Below are 20,538 nucleotides of genomic sequence, written 5' to 3'. Positions count from 1 at the left end.
GTTTGTACATAGAAGTTTTGGTGTCATCTCTTCCACTAGACTGTATGCTCTTTGAGAGTGGAGACTATCTTTCTTTAGCCATCCTCCTCTTAGAACAGTGCCTGGCACAGAGTAAGTACTTACTAAGCATTTATTGACTGCCTTCCCTCAGAGATGGTCTATCTTGTATGTATAATTATTGTTCATGTTTTCTGTCTCACTGGAACGTGAGCTCCTTGAACGACAGCGCATTTGCCTTTCTCTGTGTTTCCATTGCTGGCATGAAGGAAGGGGCTAATAAATGCTTATTGACTTATTGCTTCAAAGGTTCCCTGTGGCCACTAATGATGATGCAGATCCTTCCTCTCCACCCCACAGCTGTGGTGTCTGAGAGGGCCAATCTATTGTGGCAAAAGAATTCAATTTCACAATTTCTTTCCTAGTGAGGGAAAAAAATTGAAAAACAAAAACGATCCAAGATGGTCAGCCCCCTCACTGCGGTCTTGGTAAGGGATGGACCTAACAGGGAAAAAAAATTATTTCCCCTCAGCTTGATTCTTTGGCATTCCCTCTGACTGCTACAAGTACACAGGAGAAGGGCTGGGCCTCTCCATTCAGGAACAGGGGTCGGTGACTTCCTCAGCAACCGAAGCCAGCAGCACGGAGCATTGGGAATGTTTTTTCCTTCTCATCACAGCATTGATCTGCCTTACGACATCCTGGGCAGCTGGAGAAAAAACACCGGAGCTGTTTCTCCCTTCTAAGGATTCAGATGCAGGCAAAGTACAATAGTACACTGGATATGCTAGATGATGATGGGGAGACCACCCTAAGCCTGCGATCCCAAGCCCTAACCATTGCTCCGAGGCCAGAGAGCAAGAACTCAGGTAATGTCAGCCCCTGTGGCCAACGTGTCCCTTGGCTGCCTAGGCCAAAGGTTGGATACAGACGTGCTTATCACTTGGTCCCTGCAAAAGAGTATTAGAGAAGTCGAGGCATGTGCAGCCTTTGTAAGCAGTTTCTGAGTGTGTTGCTATGTGTTCCATGATACATATACATTATGCGTGCACCAGCAGAAAGGCATTGTTGGGTCAGTTATATATTTCAGAATTTTTTCTGCTGTGTTATATACTGTGGGATGTGTGTGTGTGTGTGTGTGTGTGTGTGTGTGTGTGTGTGTGTGTGACTGACTGAGAGAGATGGTGATGAAGATAACGCTATGTCCCACTGGTCCAAACTGGCAAAAACTTTTTTTATTTTTCTTACATGAAAACCATGTAATGTAATGTAATGAGAATATTTGCAAATTGTAATAGTATGAAAGCTATCTCCTCCCTGGCTTTTCCCCTGGTTTCAAAGAAGAAACATTATCTTTGGCTTTAGAGAAAAAAGTAGCATATTTCTTTTTTTTTTTTTTAATATTTTATTTGATCACTTCCAAGCATTATTCATTAAAGACATAGATCATTTTCCTTTCCTCCCCCCCACCCCCCATAGCCGACACGTAAATCCACTGGGCATTACATGTTTTCTTGCTTTGAACCCATTGCTATGTTGATAATATTTGCATTAGAGTGTTCATTTAGAGTAAAAGTAGCATATTTCAAACCAGGTTCATCCACCCAACTTGTAAGCACACCAGATTTATGAATCCCTTCATACTGTAAGAGAATTTATTCTCTTTCTTTCTTTTCTTTCTTTCCTTTAAAGTGTTGGATTCGTCCTTTTCACTTTGTGATTGCTCCTTTCTATTTTTCTGAAATCTAAGATTTCATTTTACTTCAATTTTATAAAAGAAAAATTGAAGCAGAGGAAATTTTATTCTTTACCAAGTCCATGGTTAGGCTGTGACATGAACTTGTCACTCCCTAATTTTGAATTCATTCCAAATGATCAATGCCTAAAGCTAAACTTTCCCTATATTTTATAATTCATATTGTATTGATTACTTTACAGCATGCCCAAACCCTCATTTGTCTTCCCTCTCCTAAATTTCATACAATTCCCAGCCTCACTTCTTTTCATTTAAAGTGTTCTCTCCATTCCCTTTCCATCCCTGAAACTTACGCATCATGTCCTGTAATGGTCATTTGTAGGCACTGGCCCTTTTTCAATACTAGCTGAAAATTCTTCTCTCTCCTCCTCCCCTTAGTTATTCATATTTTAATATGTTTTAATGTTACTTTTCTAGTATTACATTTGTAAAAATTTCCCACATAAACCCTTCTTCAATCCCAATTACAATTTTCTTCCCTATTAGCACCATTTTCTGGAAATGGACCCTGGGGATTTCCAGTGCTCTAGATATCCTGGTGGGAGTCTGGTTGGTGACAATTTCTACAGCTATAGGATAGAGTAGAACTTGTTCTTTCCTGAAAATCTTATACAGGATTACACATGTGTGAGAATTTTGCTGCTACTACCACTAATGTAATAGGGGAGTGGAATTCAATTAACCTAATTCTTATGAGCATGAGCAGCATGATTAGCTAATGCAATAGCCATGTGGACTTTGGGACAATCTGTAACTGGTTCTGGTCTTCTAACTGTATGGTGAAGAGATTTTTAAATTGGCTGTGAAGGGAGCTGGCAGATGACTCAGTGAATTGAGCCAGATCTAGAGATGGCAGGTCTAGGACTTTACATCATCCCCTGCCCCAAGGTTGGACACTGAGGAAAGGCTTTGAATTGTCTAATCACATGCCTTCTACAGTGAGTCATATCCAGCCTCTAAAACTCTTCTAGATACACAGAATTGATTCTAAGATGGAAGGGAAGGGTTCAAAAATAATACAAATAAATAAATTGGCATTAAATTGGTACTAACTAGCCCCAGTGACTTCTCTTTCTGTTTGACTATGTCTAGAGACCCTCCACTATAGCGTGTCCTACTTACTCAAATGACAGCCAGATAGGAATGAGGAAAAGAACTCACCCAGTTAATGTCTTTTGAATGTACTCTACTTTAGCCCTTTAACCATTCAAAAATGTTTCTCTTTATCCAATGGTTAGCAGACCAGAACCATTTACACAGAGTTTGCACATGCTTCAAAGTCTACTCTGAGATTGCATCAGCTGAGCATGAGGTGTTCTTATAAGGACTGGTTTCATTGACTAATCCTACGTCCCCACAATAATAAAAACAAAAAGAATAGCAAGAGGGCAACATGGTTCAGTGGACAGAGAACTGGCTTTGGAATGGAGTTCAAGTCTTGTCTCTGATACATACTGGTGCTATGACCTTGGGTAAGTCACTAATGTCTGTGCTCTCAGGAGATTTCGAGGACTATAACTTGCAGAGAAGGTGGCAGCCTTCTAATGGAGTGAATATCCTCAGATCTATGTCAGTAAAATCACAAGGCCAGTCCCTTTTCCTAGAACAACAATAATTGGCATTTATACAGTTAAGCTTTAATGTTTTAAAAGCACTTTACATAGATTATCTTATTTAAGCTTCATAGTAACCCTACAAGGTAGGTGCTACAGTTATTTCATTTTACAGCTGAGGAAACAGGCAGAGAAGTTAAGCAACTTGTCCTTAGCAACAGAGTGTCAGAGGAATATGAACTCAGGTCGTCCTGATTTCAAATCCAGTCCTCTGCCTCAGAAAAGGGCTAGAAGCTCCTGTTATTTAAGGGAAATATTAGCATCATCAGGGAACATTATGTTCAAATTCCTGCTGCTGGGATGACAGGGGCAGAGAGGTAGGAGGTTCAGTGTAGGAAACTAATCCTAGCTTCCCCTCTCATTTGAAGGGAAAGGTTAATGATTCAGGGTGTGTAGGCTAGAGAACATTTCTTAAAGACAAACATCTGGCCACAGAAACCTCACCCTGTGTGCTTATAACTAATAGTTATGTTTCTGAGCTCAGGAAACATGAGCACTATTTGGGGTGAAATGAGATTTTTTTTTTTTAATTTGAGAAAACATCCAAAAAGAATCAGCTATGAAAATAAGATAAAGGGACTTCTCTGGGTAACTGAGTGATTTATTTATAATAGAACTATTGTCCTTGGACAGTTTGAATGCATTATCTAGGTTTAGTTTAAAAAAATAATAATAGTAGCAGTAATAGAACGAAGGGATACTTCTTCCACCTTTTGTAATTTAATAAAAGTAGCAGAGGGGCCGTTAGGATAATAAATAGCATAGTTGGAGTCAGAAAAAACATAGGCTCAAATCTGGACTCAGATACTTCCTAGCTGTAAGACCCTGGGCATAATTTCACTTGCCTTTTCCCTTCTGACTTAGGGTTGTTACTAAGACAGAAAGTAAAAGTTTAAAAATAAATAAAAATAGTAGTATTTTAAAGCTTGCAAAATGCATATGTTATCTCATTTAGTTCTCGAAACAATCCTGCGAAGAAGGCATTGTAATCATCCCTGTTTTGTGGATGAGGGAGCTGAGGCAGGCTATGATTAAGTCACTTTCTTAAAGTAACACAGCCCAGTAAATATCTCAGGCAGAACTTGAATTCAGGTCTTCCCAACTGCAAGACAGTTAGGCTGTCTTCCAGTGTGTAAATTTTATCTCAGATACTTTCTAGTTGTGGACAAGTCACTTAACTCTGTTTACCTCAGTTTCTCATTTGTAAAATGAGCTGGAGAAGGAAATTGCAAATCACTCCAGTATATTTGGTAAGAGAGCTCCAAATGGGGTTACAAAGAATTGGACATGACTGAAATAATTGAATAACAACAACTTTTTGACTCAAAGTCTAGCACTCTATCTACCAGGTTGTTTTTTCTTTGTTCATATTCATTCCTAAGACCTTATCTGTTGTTATGGTTTCAGCTTTTACCTCAATGTTGAAAACTCCACAAAGTCAGATTTTTTCACATGTAGTTCTAATCTGATATTTAGTCCAGGATTGTGAAGATTTTACACACACACACACACACACACACACACGTATTTCCTAGTATGAAAAATTGGTGTTCCCCATTAATCAAACTCGACTAACTTGTCCAAAAATTAAAATCTCAACTTTTCCTCTAAATCAACTCCCAACCCTAATTCTTAGTTTCTACCAATCATTACAGTTTTTCTTGTCTTACAGATTAGAATCCCTTCAGTTATTTTTAACTATTCCTTCTTCATCCTTTACTTCTCACATGCCAGCAAGTCTTATTTTTCCTCTCTTAAAACAACTCTTTTATCTGTTTGTTTCTCTCCATTTACTTTGTCAATACTCTTGTTTAGGGTAAAACCATTTCCTAAGAGATTGCAGTATTCCCACCAGCTCCAAGAGTTGTTGAGCTACAAAACACTTAGACACGACCAATAAATACCAATAAGTACATACAACCTTGACAGTTTTCAGTAACTCTCATTGGCTGGGTCTCAATTTGATCTAGGAGCCAAAGTGGAATATTCCTACTCCTATCGTGACTATGGCTTTTTAGTTAAAGTCTTCTTGATTCTAGTCTTTACCTATTGTAAGCTATCGTCTATACTCCAGCCAGATGAATTTTCTTAAAACTGCTTTCATCATATTCAAGAATTTATAGTGATTTCTACTCTATAAAGTTTAGATTCCTCAACCTATAGATTAGTAAGAAAGACCTACCTACTATAAGACCTAGATATGAATATCAGCTTTTTTCCCCCATATGACACTGGCTACCCTTTAGTTACATGATTTGAGCATTGCCTTCCTTAAGCTCAGAGGATGCTATATTTATCAATGAAATTCAGAAAGCTAATTTAAGTTGTACACATGGTGGTAGGATACTTAAATATTATTCCTGGCTTTACTGGTTACTTTCTGGTGCTATCTTGAAGGATAAAGGCTATAAAAGTGCTTGGCCTACAAACACCTAGTCACCACCACCAAATCCATGTAACCTTGACAGTTTTCACTAATACCTCATTGGTTGAGTCTCAATTTGACTTAGGAGGTAAGTAAAATATTGCTAAAAATATTAAAATATAAAATCGGCTTTTTATATTTAGCTCTGAGCCCCAACTCAGTTAATTATGTTACTCTCAAAAGTGTCTTTCCAATAAAGTCCCTAAAATATGTAATGATAAAATGGGATCTAATAAAATGAGCATGAATGTAAAAAAAACCTATAAACTAATTCTACTGCTGTACCTTCCCCTTTTTCATATCTTTTGTATAGCTAAGGAATTATTTCAATCAATACACTCTTATTCCTTATAAAGTAGGCAGGGATAAAGTGTTTCACTCTTCTTATCTAAAATATGTGAGTTTAGAGGAATAATTCTCAACCTTTTTGATCTTAGGATATCTTTACACTCTTAAAAATTATTGAGGATCCTAAAGATTTTTTTTGTTTATGTGGGTCATATTGATATTTACTTTATTTATATTTATTGATTTAATATTATTTATTGATATTTATAAACATTAAAATTAAGTTTTTAAATATATTTTAAAATATTTATTAATTTTTAAAAAGTAACAATAACAAATCTATCACATGTTAATATAGTAACGTTTTTATGAAAATATCAACCATTTTCTAAAATACAAAAATTTAGCAAGAAAGGTGTCATTGTTTTTCATATTTTTGCAGATATGTCTGACTTGATAGGAGGCAGTTCTCATATTTCTTCAGGGATATTTCACCTCTCAGCTCTCATATCTGCTTCTGAATTCAGTCTTATGGGATATGTCATTTTGACTGAAGTATATGAAGAAAATCTGACCTTACAGAGACATGTAATTGGCAAAGGGAAAAATATTTAATAGACAGAAGTGTTCTAGAGCCAGAACCAATTTGATAGTAAGCTGTTAAATTATCAGTAGGAGCACTTCCTCTTCCAAAATGGACAAATACTACAAATCAGGGCTTGATCTATTGCTTTGTTGATTATCTAGACTTTTTAAAAATTATGGAAAAAATTGTAGTAATACATACTGAGCTCAAAAGTGTTTCATCAGCATCAGTATCTATTCTTTCTTGGAGACCCAGTTGTTTAAATATTTACCACCGTGTCATCTTTAATAGGCAAATAACATCTTAGTATTACTTTGACATCACAAATCCCTCTCAGAGATCTCCAAGGATCCATAGACCATACTTTGACACCACTGATTCAGAGAAATATAAAGGGGGAGAAGACCACCTGAATTCTAACAGTATTCACTGGTTCTCAGTAAAGGTAGTCATGATTTCAGGCTGAAAATTATTAACTGGATGCACTAGCTTCCCTTTCTCTTGCCCCCATTCATTCTCTCATAGGTCAGTACCTATCAATGTGCATTCTACTGACCTTCAGTTACTTTTGACTCTTCCTCCAAAGTATGGATGTTGAAAAGAGAAGACAGAAAACAAGATGAGAGTATTACTAAGTTAATCTAGTATATTTTGAACCTGAATTCTCTCTTCCTGTGAACAGGATTAATGAGATTCTAAATGAGGAGGTCAAACAAAGAGGAAATCAATTTTTTCCATGGTAGGATTATCAGAAGTTGCCTTTTGCTGTTCTGCTCCAGTAAATCATCTCTTTGGACCTGGAGGAAAACAAACACACAAATAAACAAATAAATAAAATCAAAGGAATAAGCTGAGGGTTAAGGGCTTCCCCTGTGTAATGTTCAGCTATAACACTCTCCCTGAGCTTCAGTTTCCTCATCTCTAAAAGAAGAGCATTGGACAGCAGCAGCATCAATAGTGGACATTTTTCCCTCTTACTTTAAAGTTTGCTAAGAAGTTTTTTAAAAACACTTTTCTTCAAAACCACTATCTGCATTCAGAGGAAAAGCTGTGGGAGTAGAAACACAGAAGAAAAACAACTGCTTGAATACATGGGTCTAGGGGATATGGTTGGGGATGTAGACTTTAAATGAACATCCTAAAGCAAACATCACCAACATGGAAACATGTTCTGAACAAGGTCACATATAATAACCAGTGGAATTGCCTGTGGGCTATGGGAAGGGTGGGAAAGGGAGGGAGGGAAAGAATATGATACTAGTAACCAAGGAATACTTTTCTAAATTGACTAAATAAAATTAAAAATAATTAAATAAAAATAAAAATAAATAAAAACACTTTCCTTCTCACTTAGAATTAATACCATGTATTGGTTCCAAGGCAGAAGAGTGTAAAAGTGCTAGGCAATGGGGGTTAAATGAATTGCCCAGAATCACAGAGGTAGGAAGTATAAAAGCCATATATGAACCAGGACCTCCTTGCTCTAGGCTTGGCTCGCAATCCACTGAGTCACTTTGCTACCCCCCAAAATTTGATAAGAATTTTATATATATACTTTCACTTGAGCCTTACAAACATTCCCATGAAACAGGTTATTTGAGTGTCATCATTGCCATTTTATAGATGAGGAGACTGAAGCCTAGATAATTGAAATCATATTAGTTATACATCTGGGGTCAGAGGTGGAATTTGAATTTCTTTTCTTGACTTCAGTTCCAATCCTCTATCCTTTATATCATGATTTGTCTCTTAAAGCTCTTGGGTGGGCTCTAATGGCCTTTCCAGCTCTAAAATCATGTGATTTTAAAAGACGTTAGTAGTATATTAGAACCTTTCTATAGCCTTGCCTTTGGCATATATGTAGTAGGGTTTTTTTAGGGGTAAGATCAGAGGTGTAGGGGGCAGCAAGGTGGCTTGGAGGATTGAGAGCCAGGCCTAGAGACAGGAGGTCCTGGGTTCAGATCTGACCTCAGACCCTTCCTAGCTGTGTGACTGGGCAAGTCACTTAATGCCCATTGCCTAGCCATTACTGTTCTTCTGCCTTGGAAGTAATACATCGTATTGATTCTAAGACAGAAGGTGAGGGTTTATAAAAACAAAACTAGAGGTGTACTGGTAAACATTTAACATGTAAGTCTTTGGGGGGGGATGTACACATGACACTGAAGTTTAATCTGCATTATTAATATTTTTTCCATCACTTTCTTTGACAGTCAAAATAACAAAGCAACTTCTACTTTGTAGCTTTTTCTGAGCTAGTTCCAGCATGCCATTGTATAAAAATACTTTGGGACTTCAGAAAGCAATTGTATTATTATATTTCACTAACTAAATCCCCTAGAATGGTATCCCAAAGTGGCATACAAAATAAATGTGTTAAAGGAATGAATGGTACAGTTGACTCTGAGGTGAAATTTGGGTGTGGAAAAGTTTTAGGTTTTTGTGATACAGAAGTTGAATCAGGAGCAAGCAGAGCAGTCATCTAACCCAACCCTTACCTGGACAGGGATCCTTGAGACAACATACCAAACAAGTGGCCACCTACCCTTCTCTTCAAGACCTCTAGTGAAGGAGAATCCACTATTGCTTGAATCAGTCCACTCCACCTTTTTATAGTTCTAAAATCCTTCCTCTTCTCCATTGTCCCTGATTCTGCCCTCCAACACCACAAAGAACAAGTCTAACCTCTCTTCTATACAATCATCTCTGCCTCTGGTTTTCTTCTTTTCCATTTTTCCTATCATGTAAGAATTCTTCTGAAGGTGATAGAAAATTTTTATATGGAGTTTTATCCTTTTTTTGGAAGCATATAGAAGGAATGATGATTTGGAGCCAAACTTTGATCAGTCTGTTGAGAGCAGCTCAGTGAGGTATGGGGTATGTTCATTATATTCCAATATGCAGATTCCAGAAAAAATAAATATAATCTGAGAAACTCCCCAAAAGAAAAACATTTATTTTGGAAGAAAAGCAAAAGTATATTCAACAGGCAGCATAGGGGTTAGAAAAAAATGCATAAATGAGAGCCAACACACACACATGCCAAAGGAGAAATGCAATGGCCATTATATTTCTTTCTTTCTTCCTTCCGTCCTTCCGTCCTTTCTTCCTTCCGTCCTTTCTTTCTTTCTTTTTTCCTTTCCTTTCTTTCCTTTCTTTTTTCTCCTTTTCTGTGACTCCAGGAAAGGCTTTTGCTATTGGATTTATTTATTTTCTTTTTTTGCCTTCTTAGAATCAATGCTAAGTATCAGTTCCAAGGCAGAAGAGTAATAAGGGCTAGGCAACTGGGGCTAAAGCCTTGCCCAGGGTCACACAGCTAGGAAGTGTCTGAGCTCAGATTTGAACCCAGAATCTCTTGTCTCCAGACCTGGTTTGCTATCCATTGAGCCACATTGCTGCCCCTGCTATTGGATCATGATTTTTGCAAGGACTGTAAATAAAAAATATAGCACAGATGAGACTTGGTTCTTAATTTTCATAAATTTAACCCCACCACCACCAAAAGATGTACTCTGTAACTGAAATAAGAAGTAAAGTACTCCATTATTGCACTTCTCTAACAACAGTTCAAGAACATACCAAGCTCCCATTTCTATATAACTCCTTATTTTCTTCATCTCTTATTCAAGCTTGTATCTCTTGATGGAATCCTTGCATCCAAGCACAAGTCTGCAATGGGATTCTGAAATTCTGGATTTTCCTTTAATAAATAGCAGCCCTCTCTTAGATTCCCTCTTGTGAGTACTTGGTGCTGGTCTAGAGAGCCCTATATAAGGACAACCTAGTGTCCTCTCATTATAAATACAAAATAAGTCCAATTCAAGAATGCAAATGCTACTCATTACTTAAAACCTGGGGCAGACAATTCTCATGGTCTTTGATATAGTGCTTCTTTCACCAATGCCCCATTCACTCTGGTCCTCACTGCTGGATGGAGGTGACCTTGAAAAGCCTGTACCAGGAAAGGACAATATTTGGTAAGTCCTATTCAAAGTGGAAATAACTCTAATTTCAGACTGATGGTAGATTTTTTTAAAAGTAATGAGATACAGGAAAGGGCTATTTATATACATTTTGTTATTATTCTTACGGATGTTTATATCATTCTTCAGCCTATCTATACCTCTTTGCCAAACATGCTTCAATAAACAGTATGGGAGTTTCCTTCTAAAAAATAAAATCCATTTAAGGCCAAACCAAACACAGGCACCTCCCAGGCAGTTGCAGCACATGAAAAGCCACTTTGTTCTGGGATGGAACCCCTTGAGACAGACCTCAATAAAGTTGAGGGCACTTGGAACAATCTTGAAGAAAATTAAATTCAATCTAAGGAGGAAATACAGAGGGAGTGAGGGCAGTAACAGTCAGAGAAATTCTGGCCCCATACTTCTTCCCAAAGACAAAAAGTTCAAACTAAACTAGGCGTTAAATCTACTCTGGAAAATTTCTAAGGGTCATGCTGGTGAAGGTTTTCAATTGGGACAAGGATGAGTAAGTTCTGGGTAAAGAGAGGAGGGAAATATCAGAGTGGAATGAACTCCAAATGTTACCAGATAAAGATGACTCCCTCCAAGGGATACTAGGAAGTTTTGGTTCATTTATGTCTATAACTATGAGACATGTTGAACTTCTTTTTGCAGTCCCAGAGGGAACTTTAGAAAGGGCAATCTCATCACTATTGCTATTGTGGGGCATAAATTAAAGATCTCCAGGACCAGAGACCCATTGAAAAGTGGGAAATCACAATAATTCTTGGGGCAAATTAGGGCAAAACTCCACAACATCACTCTTCACTGAAATATGCAAGTCATTTTACTGGGTTCTTAAGCTAGGAGGATAGTCTGGGATATGTGTCTGGTTGGATCAATATTCAAATGATTGCTCTCCCTGCCTAACTCTGCTCAGTTACATGATACTTGGTAAAATCCAAGTATTACAATGTGAGCCTAAGTGCAGACCTCTCGGGGGAACAGAGGGTACAGGAAGTAGAGGCAACAAGAGGGCAACATCCCTGAATGGGGGGGGGGGCAGCAGATGGTACATCCAAAACTATGACAGCTGAACAAACCCTCATAATGGGACCAAGAATGATACCTCCAAATTCCATGTGAACTGGAATGACCTTCAGGAATTGATGCAGAGCGAAAGGAGCAGAACCAGGAGAACATTGTACACAGAGACTGATACACTGAGGTACAATAGAATGTAATGGACTTCTCCATTAGTGGGAATGCGTTGATCCTGAACAACCTGGAGGGATCTATGAGAAAGAACACTATTCACATCCAGAGAAAGAACTGTGGGGGTAGAAACACTGAAGAAAAACAACTGCTTGATCACATGGGTCGAGGGCATATGGCTGGGGATGTAGACTCTAAATGATCATCCTAGTGCAAACACCAAAAACATGGAAATGGGTTCTGATCAAGGACACATGTAATACCCAGTGGAATTGCGCATCGGCTATGGGAGGGGTGGTGTGAGATTTAAAATGGTTGAGGTCTTAAACTGTAGTGAGTTAAAATGGTGGAAGATTATAAATTGTGATAGATATAAGGGAGGGTGAGTAAATTTGACCACAGAAAATATGTTTCACTACAGTGTCTTGGTTTTTAAATCAAATATAAGGTGGTCGCCAGGGAAATATTCCCAATTATTCAAATGCCCAAGTCAATTGGGTTTTATAGAGATTTTAATTAACAATACAATGAATAATCAAAGAAAGAGAGAGAGAGTAAGAAAGGAATAAGTATGAAGGGCCTCAAGCCAATATCGCCTAGACCTGAGTCTTAAGAGAGAAATCAGTCAGTTTTTTAACACTCACCACAAGGTCTGTCTAAACAAGGATTCTAGTGACACCAGGCCAGCTCCATCTCAGCTGACTTCACCAGAGAGCCTTCCAGCCAGAGACTGTTCCAAAAGGCCTCTCTCCAGAGCCTCCAGAGGGACAGAGTCCCCTTAGAGGAGCTCCAGGGAGACCACCTTAGAGATTGTCCTCCAAGAGCTTCCCTTCTCCAGAGCCTCTCTCAAGAGATTCTTCCCAAGCGGTCCTCATCAGAGATTCTCCAAAAGGAATTCCTCCAAAAGGATATACTCAAGAGATTCTGCTTTTTCTTATATAGGGGTTTTTCTCCCATGTTACCTCCCCTAAGTCCCTACATCTACCAATCACTGTAGACTCTTTCCAAAGGACTGCCCCTCTAAATTCCTGCTAAGTCGACCAATCTCCTCAGTAAGTCTGAACAAGAGAAAACACAGCTGTGTCAACTAATCTCATCAAGAGAAAACTTGCCCGACCCTTTTAGGTACCTAGCATCCCATTGTATCAATTCTAAAAACAGGCCTGGCTCAAAGAACTCCTTGCCCCACCATAAGCATGGATCCAAGTACTTTCTTTGTTTAGCAAGGAGTTTTCTCCCCTAAAGCAGTCTTAAGTACGGTTGGAGTAGAGGTCCTCCCATTTCTGATCCTGGTGAGTTCTCACATCAAAATGGGGAATGTTTCTCAGTAGGGAATTTGATCCAATTAAGAATTCCCCGATGGGGAAATTTTTAACATTCACAAGTCTGAGAGATTTCAAGATTTACAGTGGAGGGAGGGGAGGGAGGGAAATAATATGATTTTTGTAACCAAGGAATAATGTTCTAAATTGACTAAATAAAATTTAAAAAAAGAAAAAGAATGATACCTCCAAAGTGCGAGGAAAGGAAGGTCAGAGAAACAGTACACCCAGGGATTTCCACAGAAAGTCCTGGACCTAATGGTCTTCATGGCAGGATAATGGAGTCCAGTTACTGCATCAAAGAGGAATGCTTATCCTGGACACATTTAAGGGTCACCTGACTGAAAAATGTGAAGAAGAGAATTGCTAAAATGTGCATGGACCTATGTAGTTGTTATTCCAGGAGGAATGATGTCACAATTATAAGCGTTAGATGTAGTCATTAATAAGCCATTCAAAGATCAATTGAGGAAAGAATACAAATGGATGTTGGCTGAAAACCATGAATTTACTTCATCGTGAAAAATAATAAAACCGGGGGCAGCTGGGTAGCTCAGTGGATTGAGAGCCAGGCCTAGAGATGGGAGGTCCTAGGTTCAAATCTGGCCACAGCCACTTCCCAGCTGTGTGACCCTGGGCAAGTCACTTGACCCCCATTGCCTAGCCCTTACCACTCTTCTGCCTTGGAGCCAATACACAGTATTGACTCCAAGACGGAAGGTAAGGGTTTTAAAATAATAATAATAATAATAAAACCATCAGTCACTGTATTCGGGAACTAGATCAGAACCTCTTGGGACAAAATCTCCACTGAGTTCATTGTGCTTGGATTTTAAAAAATATTGTATATCAAATAGTACAGAAGGTCATGAAGATGGTGTTTTGTGGGAAGAGAAGGGTGACCGTGGTGACTCGAATGATGTTTCCACTTCAGGAGATGAGGAAATAGAAGAGGAAGGAGACCATGATTAAATATTGGAAGATAGTTTCTCACAAGTACCCATAAAAGTAACACATTTTATAAAAGTGTTGGTATTAAGACTTCTTTAACTTGTTTTCAGGACCTTCAAAAAACTTGGAATATAAAGTACTGCATTATTCACAAGTCAAGAGAAAGTTGTAATTCTTTTTAATTTTTTAATTTTTTTTGAAAGTTGTAATTTAAAAGGAAAAAATAAAATAGGTGTTTCCTCTTTCTGAGTTACCTTTCAAAATACTTGGGATCACACTACATTGGGGTCATATATTCAGGCTAATAAGGTAACTCTTGCTCTTTGATTAAGTATATTTAGGGCTTTGATTAAGTATATAACTATCAACTTAATTAATGGCATGGAGAGATTTAAGAGAGGATCTGGCTTTACATGGGAATGAAATGTGGATCTTTTATAGCTTTATTGACTCTTGAAACTAGATAATCCAGTGAGAGAGGTTATGCCAGCATCACTGATTGTCTTTGAACTTAAAGATTATTTCCATTGGTGTTCTCCAACTCTACCAGTGCCTGGCACATAGCAGGCACTAAAAAAAAAAAAAGTTTTGTTGTTGGATTGAATCTGATTATTGATGACCAGTAGAAAAAAAAAAAGACCAGCTTTCTTGATATTGGCTTCTTGTTTCCCCAGGATACCCAACTACTTCTCCAACTTGGCGCCCAGTTGCTCTAATTCTATTGACTTTGTGTCTGCTGTTGCTTATTGGCCTGGGAGTATTAGGGCTTGAATGTAAGTACATAATCAAACTCAGATTGCCCTGGGATTCAGCATGTTGCCCTGAGATGGGAATGACCAAGATTTTTTAGCCTTACCTATCACCACAGTCCAAGGGACTCAAGAGCCAATTGTTAAATTTTTAGTATGAACATTTACACTTGGGAAATCAGCAAATTTCAGGGTTTGATTTATTGTTCTATTGATTGTCTAGACTATCTTGAATTGGATGGCCAGGGGACATCTTAAAGTTAATATGTTCAAAACTCATTGTCTTTCCTCCTAAACTCTCCCCCTGCTACAGATTATTGTAGGAGGCAATTCCATCCTCCCAGCCCCTTAGGCTACATCCTAGAAGGCATCTTGGATTACTCACTGTCTTTTACCCCTGTTGTCTATCAATGCCCATCTACTTCACCTTTGCAACATCTATCAAATATGCCCCTTTCTCTTTTCTGATGCTGCCACCAATCTATTTCAGGCTCTCATCACCCTATAGCTGGACCATTGTAATAGGCTGCTAGTGGGTGCGTTGGCCCAAATCTCCCCTCACTCTAGTCCATCCACCATGTAACCACTATTTTTCCTAAAGCATAGGGCTAATCATGTCATCCCTGAACCCTTGCCATATTCTATAAATTCCAGGAACTCCCAATTGCCTCTAGGAACAAATACAAAATGCTCTTTTTGTCATTCAAAGCCATTTGTAACCTAGCCCTCTGTTTCCTTTCCAGTCTTCACATACCTTAATCTACAACACATATTCTTCTATCCAGTGACATTGGCTTCCTGGCCAAACACTTCCATCTTTCTGCTCTGGGCATTTTTTCTGACTATCTCCCATTCCAGGAACATTTTCCCTCCTCCACTTTGATTACTGGCCTCCTAGGCTTCCTTTAAATCCCAAATAAAATCCCATCTTTTACTGGAACCCTGCCCCAAGCCCTTTTAATTCTATATCATTTTTTTAAAGTATTTCCTATTTTTCCTATATATAGCTTGCTTTGTATATATTAGTATGCAGGGTATCCATTAGATTATAAGTTCTTAGAGGACAGGGATTGTCTTTTTTCTTTTTTTTTTTTGTATTCCTAGTTTAGCACAGTGCTTGTCACATAGTAGGTGCTTAATGAGTATTGATTGATTGGTAGTCTTTAAAGAAATTGAAGAGAAAAAATGTTAAATGTAAAAAATCAGATTAAATTGAGAATGTGATGTATGTGATGCATACAGATAGTCTGATGTTAAACATTTACCAGTACATCCCTAGCCCTAGCCCTAATCCATTCTGGAGCACAGGGGCAATCTGCATCACCCACTGAGTCATTTAGCAAGAGCCTCAACTGTTCTGGTGCCCACAGAAAGTGGAATAAAAAAATCTCTATATAGTGAAATGATAGGAGCATTTGTGATTTCCATGGGTCAGTTTTTCAGATCATCCAACTCTCAAACACCCAGAAGGATATTCTGACCCAAAAAGAAGAAAAGCTGGGGAACTTTTCTAGACAGCTACATTCTCTGCAGACCCAGAATAGGAAGCTCACAGATACTCTGCAGCATCTGGCTAAAAAGCTCTGTCGGGAGCTCTATAACAAAACTGGAGGTGAGTCCTTTTCTTTGGTTGCTTGGTAATGCTTTGGTCAGCATTATAGTAAAAAAAATAGTTTTCCCTACATGTATGGAGAGGCCTGGGTGTTGCAAAGACTTCTCATTGTGAGGTTTGAAGGGAAATAGAATAGGCATCATTATATTTTTCTTCCCCCTTCCCTAAGGTATATTTTTATTCTTTCCTAGAGGGGAAGCAGAGAGTTGAGGCCAGAGGCTACCCTGCTTTTCTCAGAGAGAGAGGGATATGGGCTAGAATCATATTTATTTGCCCTTTTTAAAAATTGTTTGTCTAAAGGATATGATCAAGTTCTATATGATCATTTTGTCATTTAGCAGGGAAAAGGATACCCCAAGCCCTATATCCAAGATAATGTGTACCCACATATATTTTTTTATATGCATATACATTTATATACACCAGACAATACAGAATGAAAGAGCTCTCTCTTGGTGAGAGAGATAACTAAGCTTAATCAAGAGAAAGAGACCTGGATCTCACCCAATGGGAAATTCTCTAAGGTCTGTAGTATGGCAAGCTGAGAGGGAAAACATGATAGAGATGGCCAATTCCTCTCTTATCTCCCTGAGTCTTTTTCTTCAGCAACCTGAAATGGGGTTGGCCTCTTTGACCTTTTCTCTTGAAGCTAAAAGTCAGGAGTGGCTGAAACGACTCAACCTCAAAGACTTGAAGCTTGACTAGTCCCAAAGGAGCCTGGTCCTAAAGAGTCTAGAAGGGAGACTGCCCTTGGAAGAGTCTCCTAAGGGAACTTGGTCTGAATAATCCCAAAGGAGACTTCAGTGGAGACTCTCACTTGGAAAACCCCAAAAGGGAGTATCTTGCCTCTTAGCAGCCCATACCTGATGGAAGGTAGGACTTTCATCTCCACCAGAAAGGACAGAGTCCCATACCAATGAGGTCAGCTAGGTGTTCCAGTGGATAGAGTGCCAGCCCTAATGCCCAGAGGACTTCAGTTTATTTTTTTTAATTTTATTTAATTAGTTTAAAATATTTTTTCATGGTTACATGATTCATGTCCTTTCCCTTCCGTCCTCCCATCCCACTCCCATAGCCAATGAGTAGTTCCACTGGGTTTTACATGTGTCATTGATCAAGATCTATTTCTATGCTGTTGATGTTTGTACTAGGGTGATTGCTTAGAGTCTACATCCCCGATCATATCCCCATCAACCCATGTGATCAAGCAGTTGTTTTTCTTCTGTGTTTCTATTCCCAGAGTTCTTCCTCTAGAAATGTTTAGTGTTCTTTCCCATAAGTCCTTCAGAATTGTCCTGGATCATTGCATTACTGCTAGTAGAGAAGTCCATTACATTCGATTGTACCACAGTGTATCAGTCTCTGTCTACAATGTTCTCCTGGTTCTGCTCCTCTCACTCTGCATCACTTCCTGGAGGTCGTTCCAGTTCCTATGGATTTCCTCCAGTTTATTGTTTCTTTGAGCACAATAGTATTCCATCACCAACAGATACCACAATTTGTTCAGACATTCTCCAAACAAAGGACACCCCCTCATTTTTCAAATTTTTGCCACCACAAAGATTGAGGCTATAAATATTTTTGTACAAGTCTTTTTCCTTATTATCTCTTTGGGGTACAAACTCATCAGTGCTATGGCTAGATCAAAGGACAGACAATCTTTCAGCATCCTTTGGGCATAATTCCAAATTGCCCTCCAGAATGGTTAGATCAATTCACAACTCCACCAGCAATGCATTAATGTTCCAACTTTGCCACATCCCCTCCACCATTCATTACTTTCCATTGTTGTCATGTTAGCCAATCTGCTAGGTGTGAGGTGATACCTCAGAGCTGTTTTGATTTGCATCTCTGATTATAAGAGATTTAGAACATTTTTTCATGTGGTTATTAATAGTTTTGCTTTCCTTGACTGAAAATTACCTATTCATGTCCCTTGCCCATTTACCAATTGGAGAATGACTTGATTTTTTTGTACAATTGATTTAGCTCTTTATAAATTTGAGTAATTAGACCTTTGTCAGAGGTTTTTGTTATGAAGATTGTTTCCCAATTTGTTACTTCCCTTCTAATTTTGGTTGCATCGGTTTTATTTGTACAAAACCTTTTTAATTTGATGTAATCAAAATTATTTATTTTACATTTTGTGATTTTTTTTCTAACTCTTGCTTGGTTTTAAAATCTTTCCTTTCCCAAAGATCTGACATGTATACTATTCTGTGTTCACCTAATTTACTTATAGTTTCCTTCTTTATATTCAGATCATTCACCCATTCTGAGTTTATCTTGGTGTAGTGTATGAGGTGTAGATCCAAACCTAATCTTTCCCACACTGTTTTCCAATTTTCCCAGCAGTTTTTATCAAATAGTGGATTTTGGTCCCAAAAGCTGGTATCTTTGGGCTTATCATAGATTGTCTCACTGAGGTCACTTACCCAAGTGTATTCCACTAATGCTCCCTTTTGTCTCTTAGCCAGTACCATATTGTTTTGATGACCACTGCTTTGTAGTATAATTTGAGATCTGGGATTGCAAGGCCACCTTTCTTTACATTTTTTCCTCATTATTTCCCTGGATATTCTCGATCTTTTGTTCTTCCAAATGAACTTTGTTATGTTTTTTTCTAATTCAGTAAAAAAGTTTTTTGGTAGTTTGATGGGTATGGCACTAAATAAGTAAATAAGTTTGGGTAGGATGGTCATTTTTATTATGTTAGCTCGTCCTACCTATGAGCAGTTAATGTTTTTTCAATTGTTTAGATCTAGTTTTAATTGTGTGGAAAGTGTTTTGCAGTTGTGTTCATATAGTTCCTGTGTTCATCTTGGCAGATAGATTCCTAAGTATTTTATATTGTCTAGGGTGATTTTAAATGGAATTTCTCTTTCTAATTCTTACTGCTGCGATGTGTTGGAGATATATAGAAATGATGATGACTTATGTGGGTTTATTTTGTATCCTGCAAATTTGCTAAATTTGTTGATTATTTTGACTAGCTTTTCAGTTGATTCTCTAGGATTCTTTAAGTAGACCATCATATCATCTGCAAAGAGTGATAGCTTAGTCTCCTCATATCATCATATCATCTGCAAAGAGTGATAGCTTAGTCTCCTCATTGCCAATTTTAATACCTTCAATTTCTTTTTCTTCTCTAATTGCTACTGCTAGTGCTTCTAGTACAGTGTTAAATAATAGAGGTGATAATGGGCATCCTTGTTTCACTCTTGATCTTATTGGGAATGCATCTAGCTTATCCCCATTGCAGATGATGTTGACTGATGGTTTTAGATAAATGCTATTTTTATTATTTTTAGGAAATGACCTTCTATTCCTATACTTTCTAGTGTTTTCAAAAGGAATGAGTGTTGTGTTTTCTCAAAGGCTTTTTCTGTGTCTATTGAGATAATCATATGATTTTTGTTGGTTTGCTTATTGATATGGTCAATTATGTGGATGGTTTTCCTAATATTGAACCATCCTTGAATGTTAGAGTCTTTTTGCTAGTGTGAATCTTAAAATTGCTCAGACTATACCTTAGAAGATTTGGTTAAGCTATTCCCCATTTTCTACAATGGAGGTACTTGGTCAGGAATGTATTGAAAACTTTTAAAATTACTCCACCCTGATCAGACAGTGCCTTAGGGGAAGATAAAATTGCAAATTCCTGATTGAACAATGAAAAGTCCTCAACTCATACTTATAGTGAAGCAAAAACCCTAAGCTAGGTGGTTTATTTTTAGATCTAATACAAAAGGGTGCTAAGTACCTATAAAAGTTAAATTAGTGTCTAAAAAGTCAAGCAACTTACAAAAGGCAAGCTTAACAAAGGAGGTGTGAAGTACTCAGAAGATATAATCTACCCAGAGAAGGTAAGAACTAAAGAGTGGTGAGAACTAAGAATGGGCAGTCCTGGGAAAAAGTGTCTACTGTGATTGGTAAATGTGAAAATTTAGGGGAGGTGACACAAGAGAAAATTTCTTTAAAAGGAGAATTCAGTTCAGTTTGTTTTTAGTTCAGTTTGGAAGCTGAATTGGAAGAGATCAGGACTTCAGAGGAGGGTCT

The 20,538-nt window shown here is 38.0% G+C and overlaps 1 protein-coding gene across 2 annotated transcripts in view; it reads left to right on the top strand.

Moving 5' to 3' along the window:
* Positions 1-351: 351 nt before the first annotated feature.
* CLEC1A (C-type lectin domain family 1 member A) overlaps positions 352-20,538 on the top strand; it is a 37,762-nt gene continuing 17,575 nt past the window's right edge. The window contains exons 1-3 of one of the 2 annotated variants that reach the window (XM_056799153.1): positions 352-866; positions 14,793-14,891; positions 16,303-16,479. In XM_056799153.1, coding sequence (XP_056655131.1) covers positions 752-866; positions 14,793-14,891; positions 16,303-16,479 — 391 coding nt within the window. In that variant the 5' untranslated portion in view covers positions 352-751. The remainder of the gene's footprint in view (positions 867-14,792; positions 14,892-16,302; positions 16,480-20,538) is intronic. The other variant, XM_001372086.4, reaches the window with a different exon arrangement.

The sequence above is a fragment of the Monodelphis domestica genome, chromosome 5 (genome assembly GCF_027887165.1).
Source record: "Monodelphis domestica isolate mMonDom1 chromosome 5, mMonDom1.pri, whole genome shotgun sequence".
NCBI lineage: Eukaryota > Metazoa > Chordata > Mammalia > Didelphimorphia > Didelphidae > Monodelphis > Monodelphis domestica.
The sequence above is the reverse complement of the archived record's forward strand: the minus strand, read 5'-3'. Positions and strand labels throughout refer to the sequence as shown.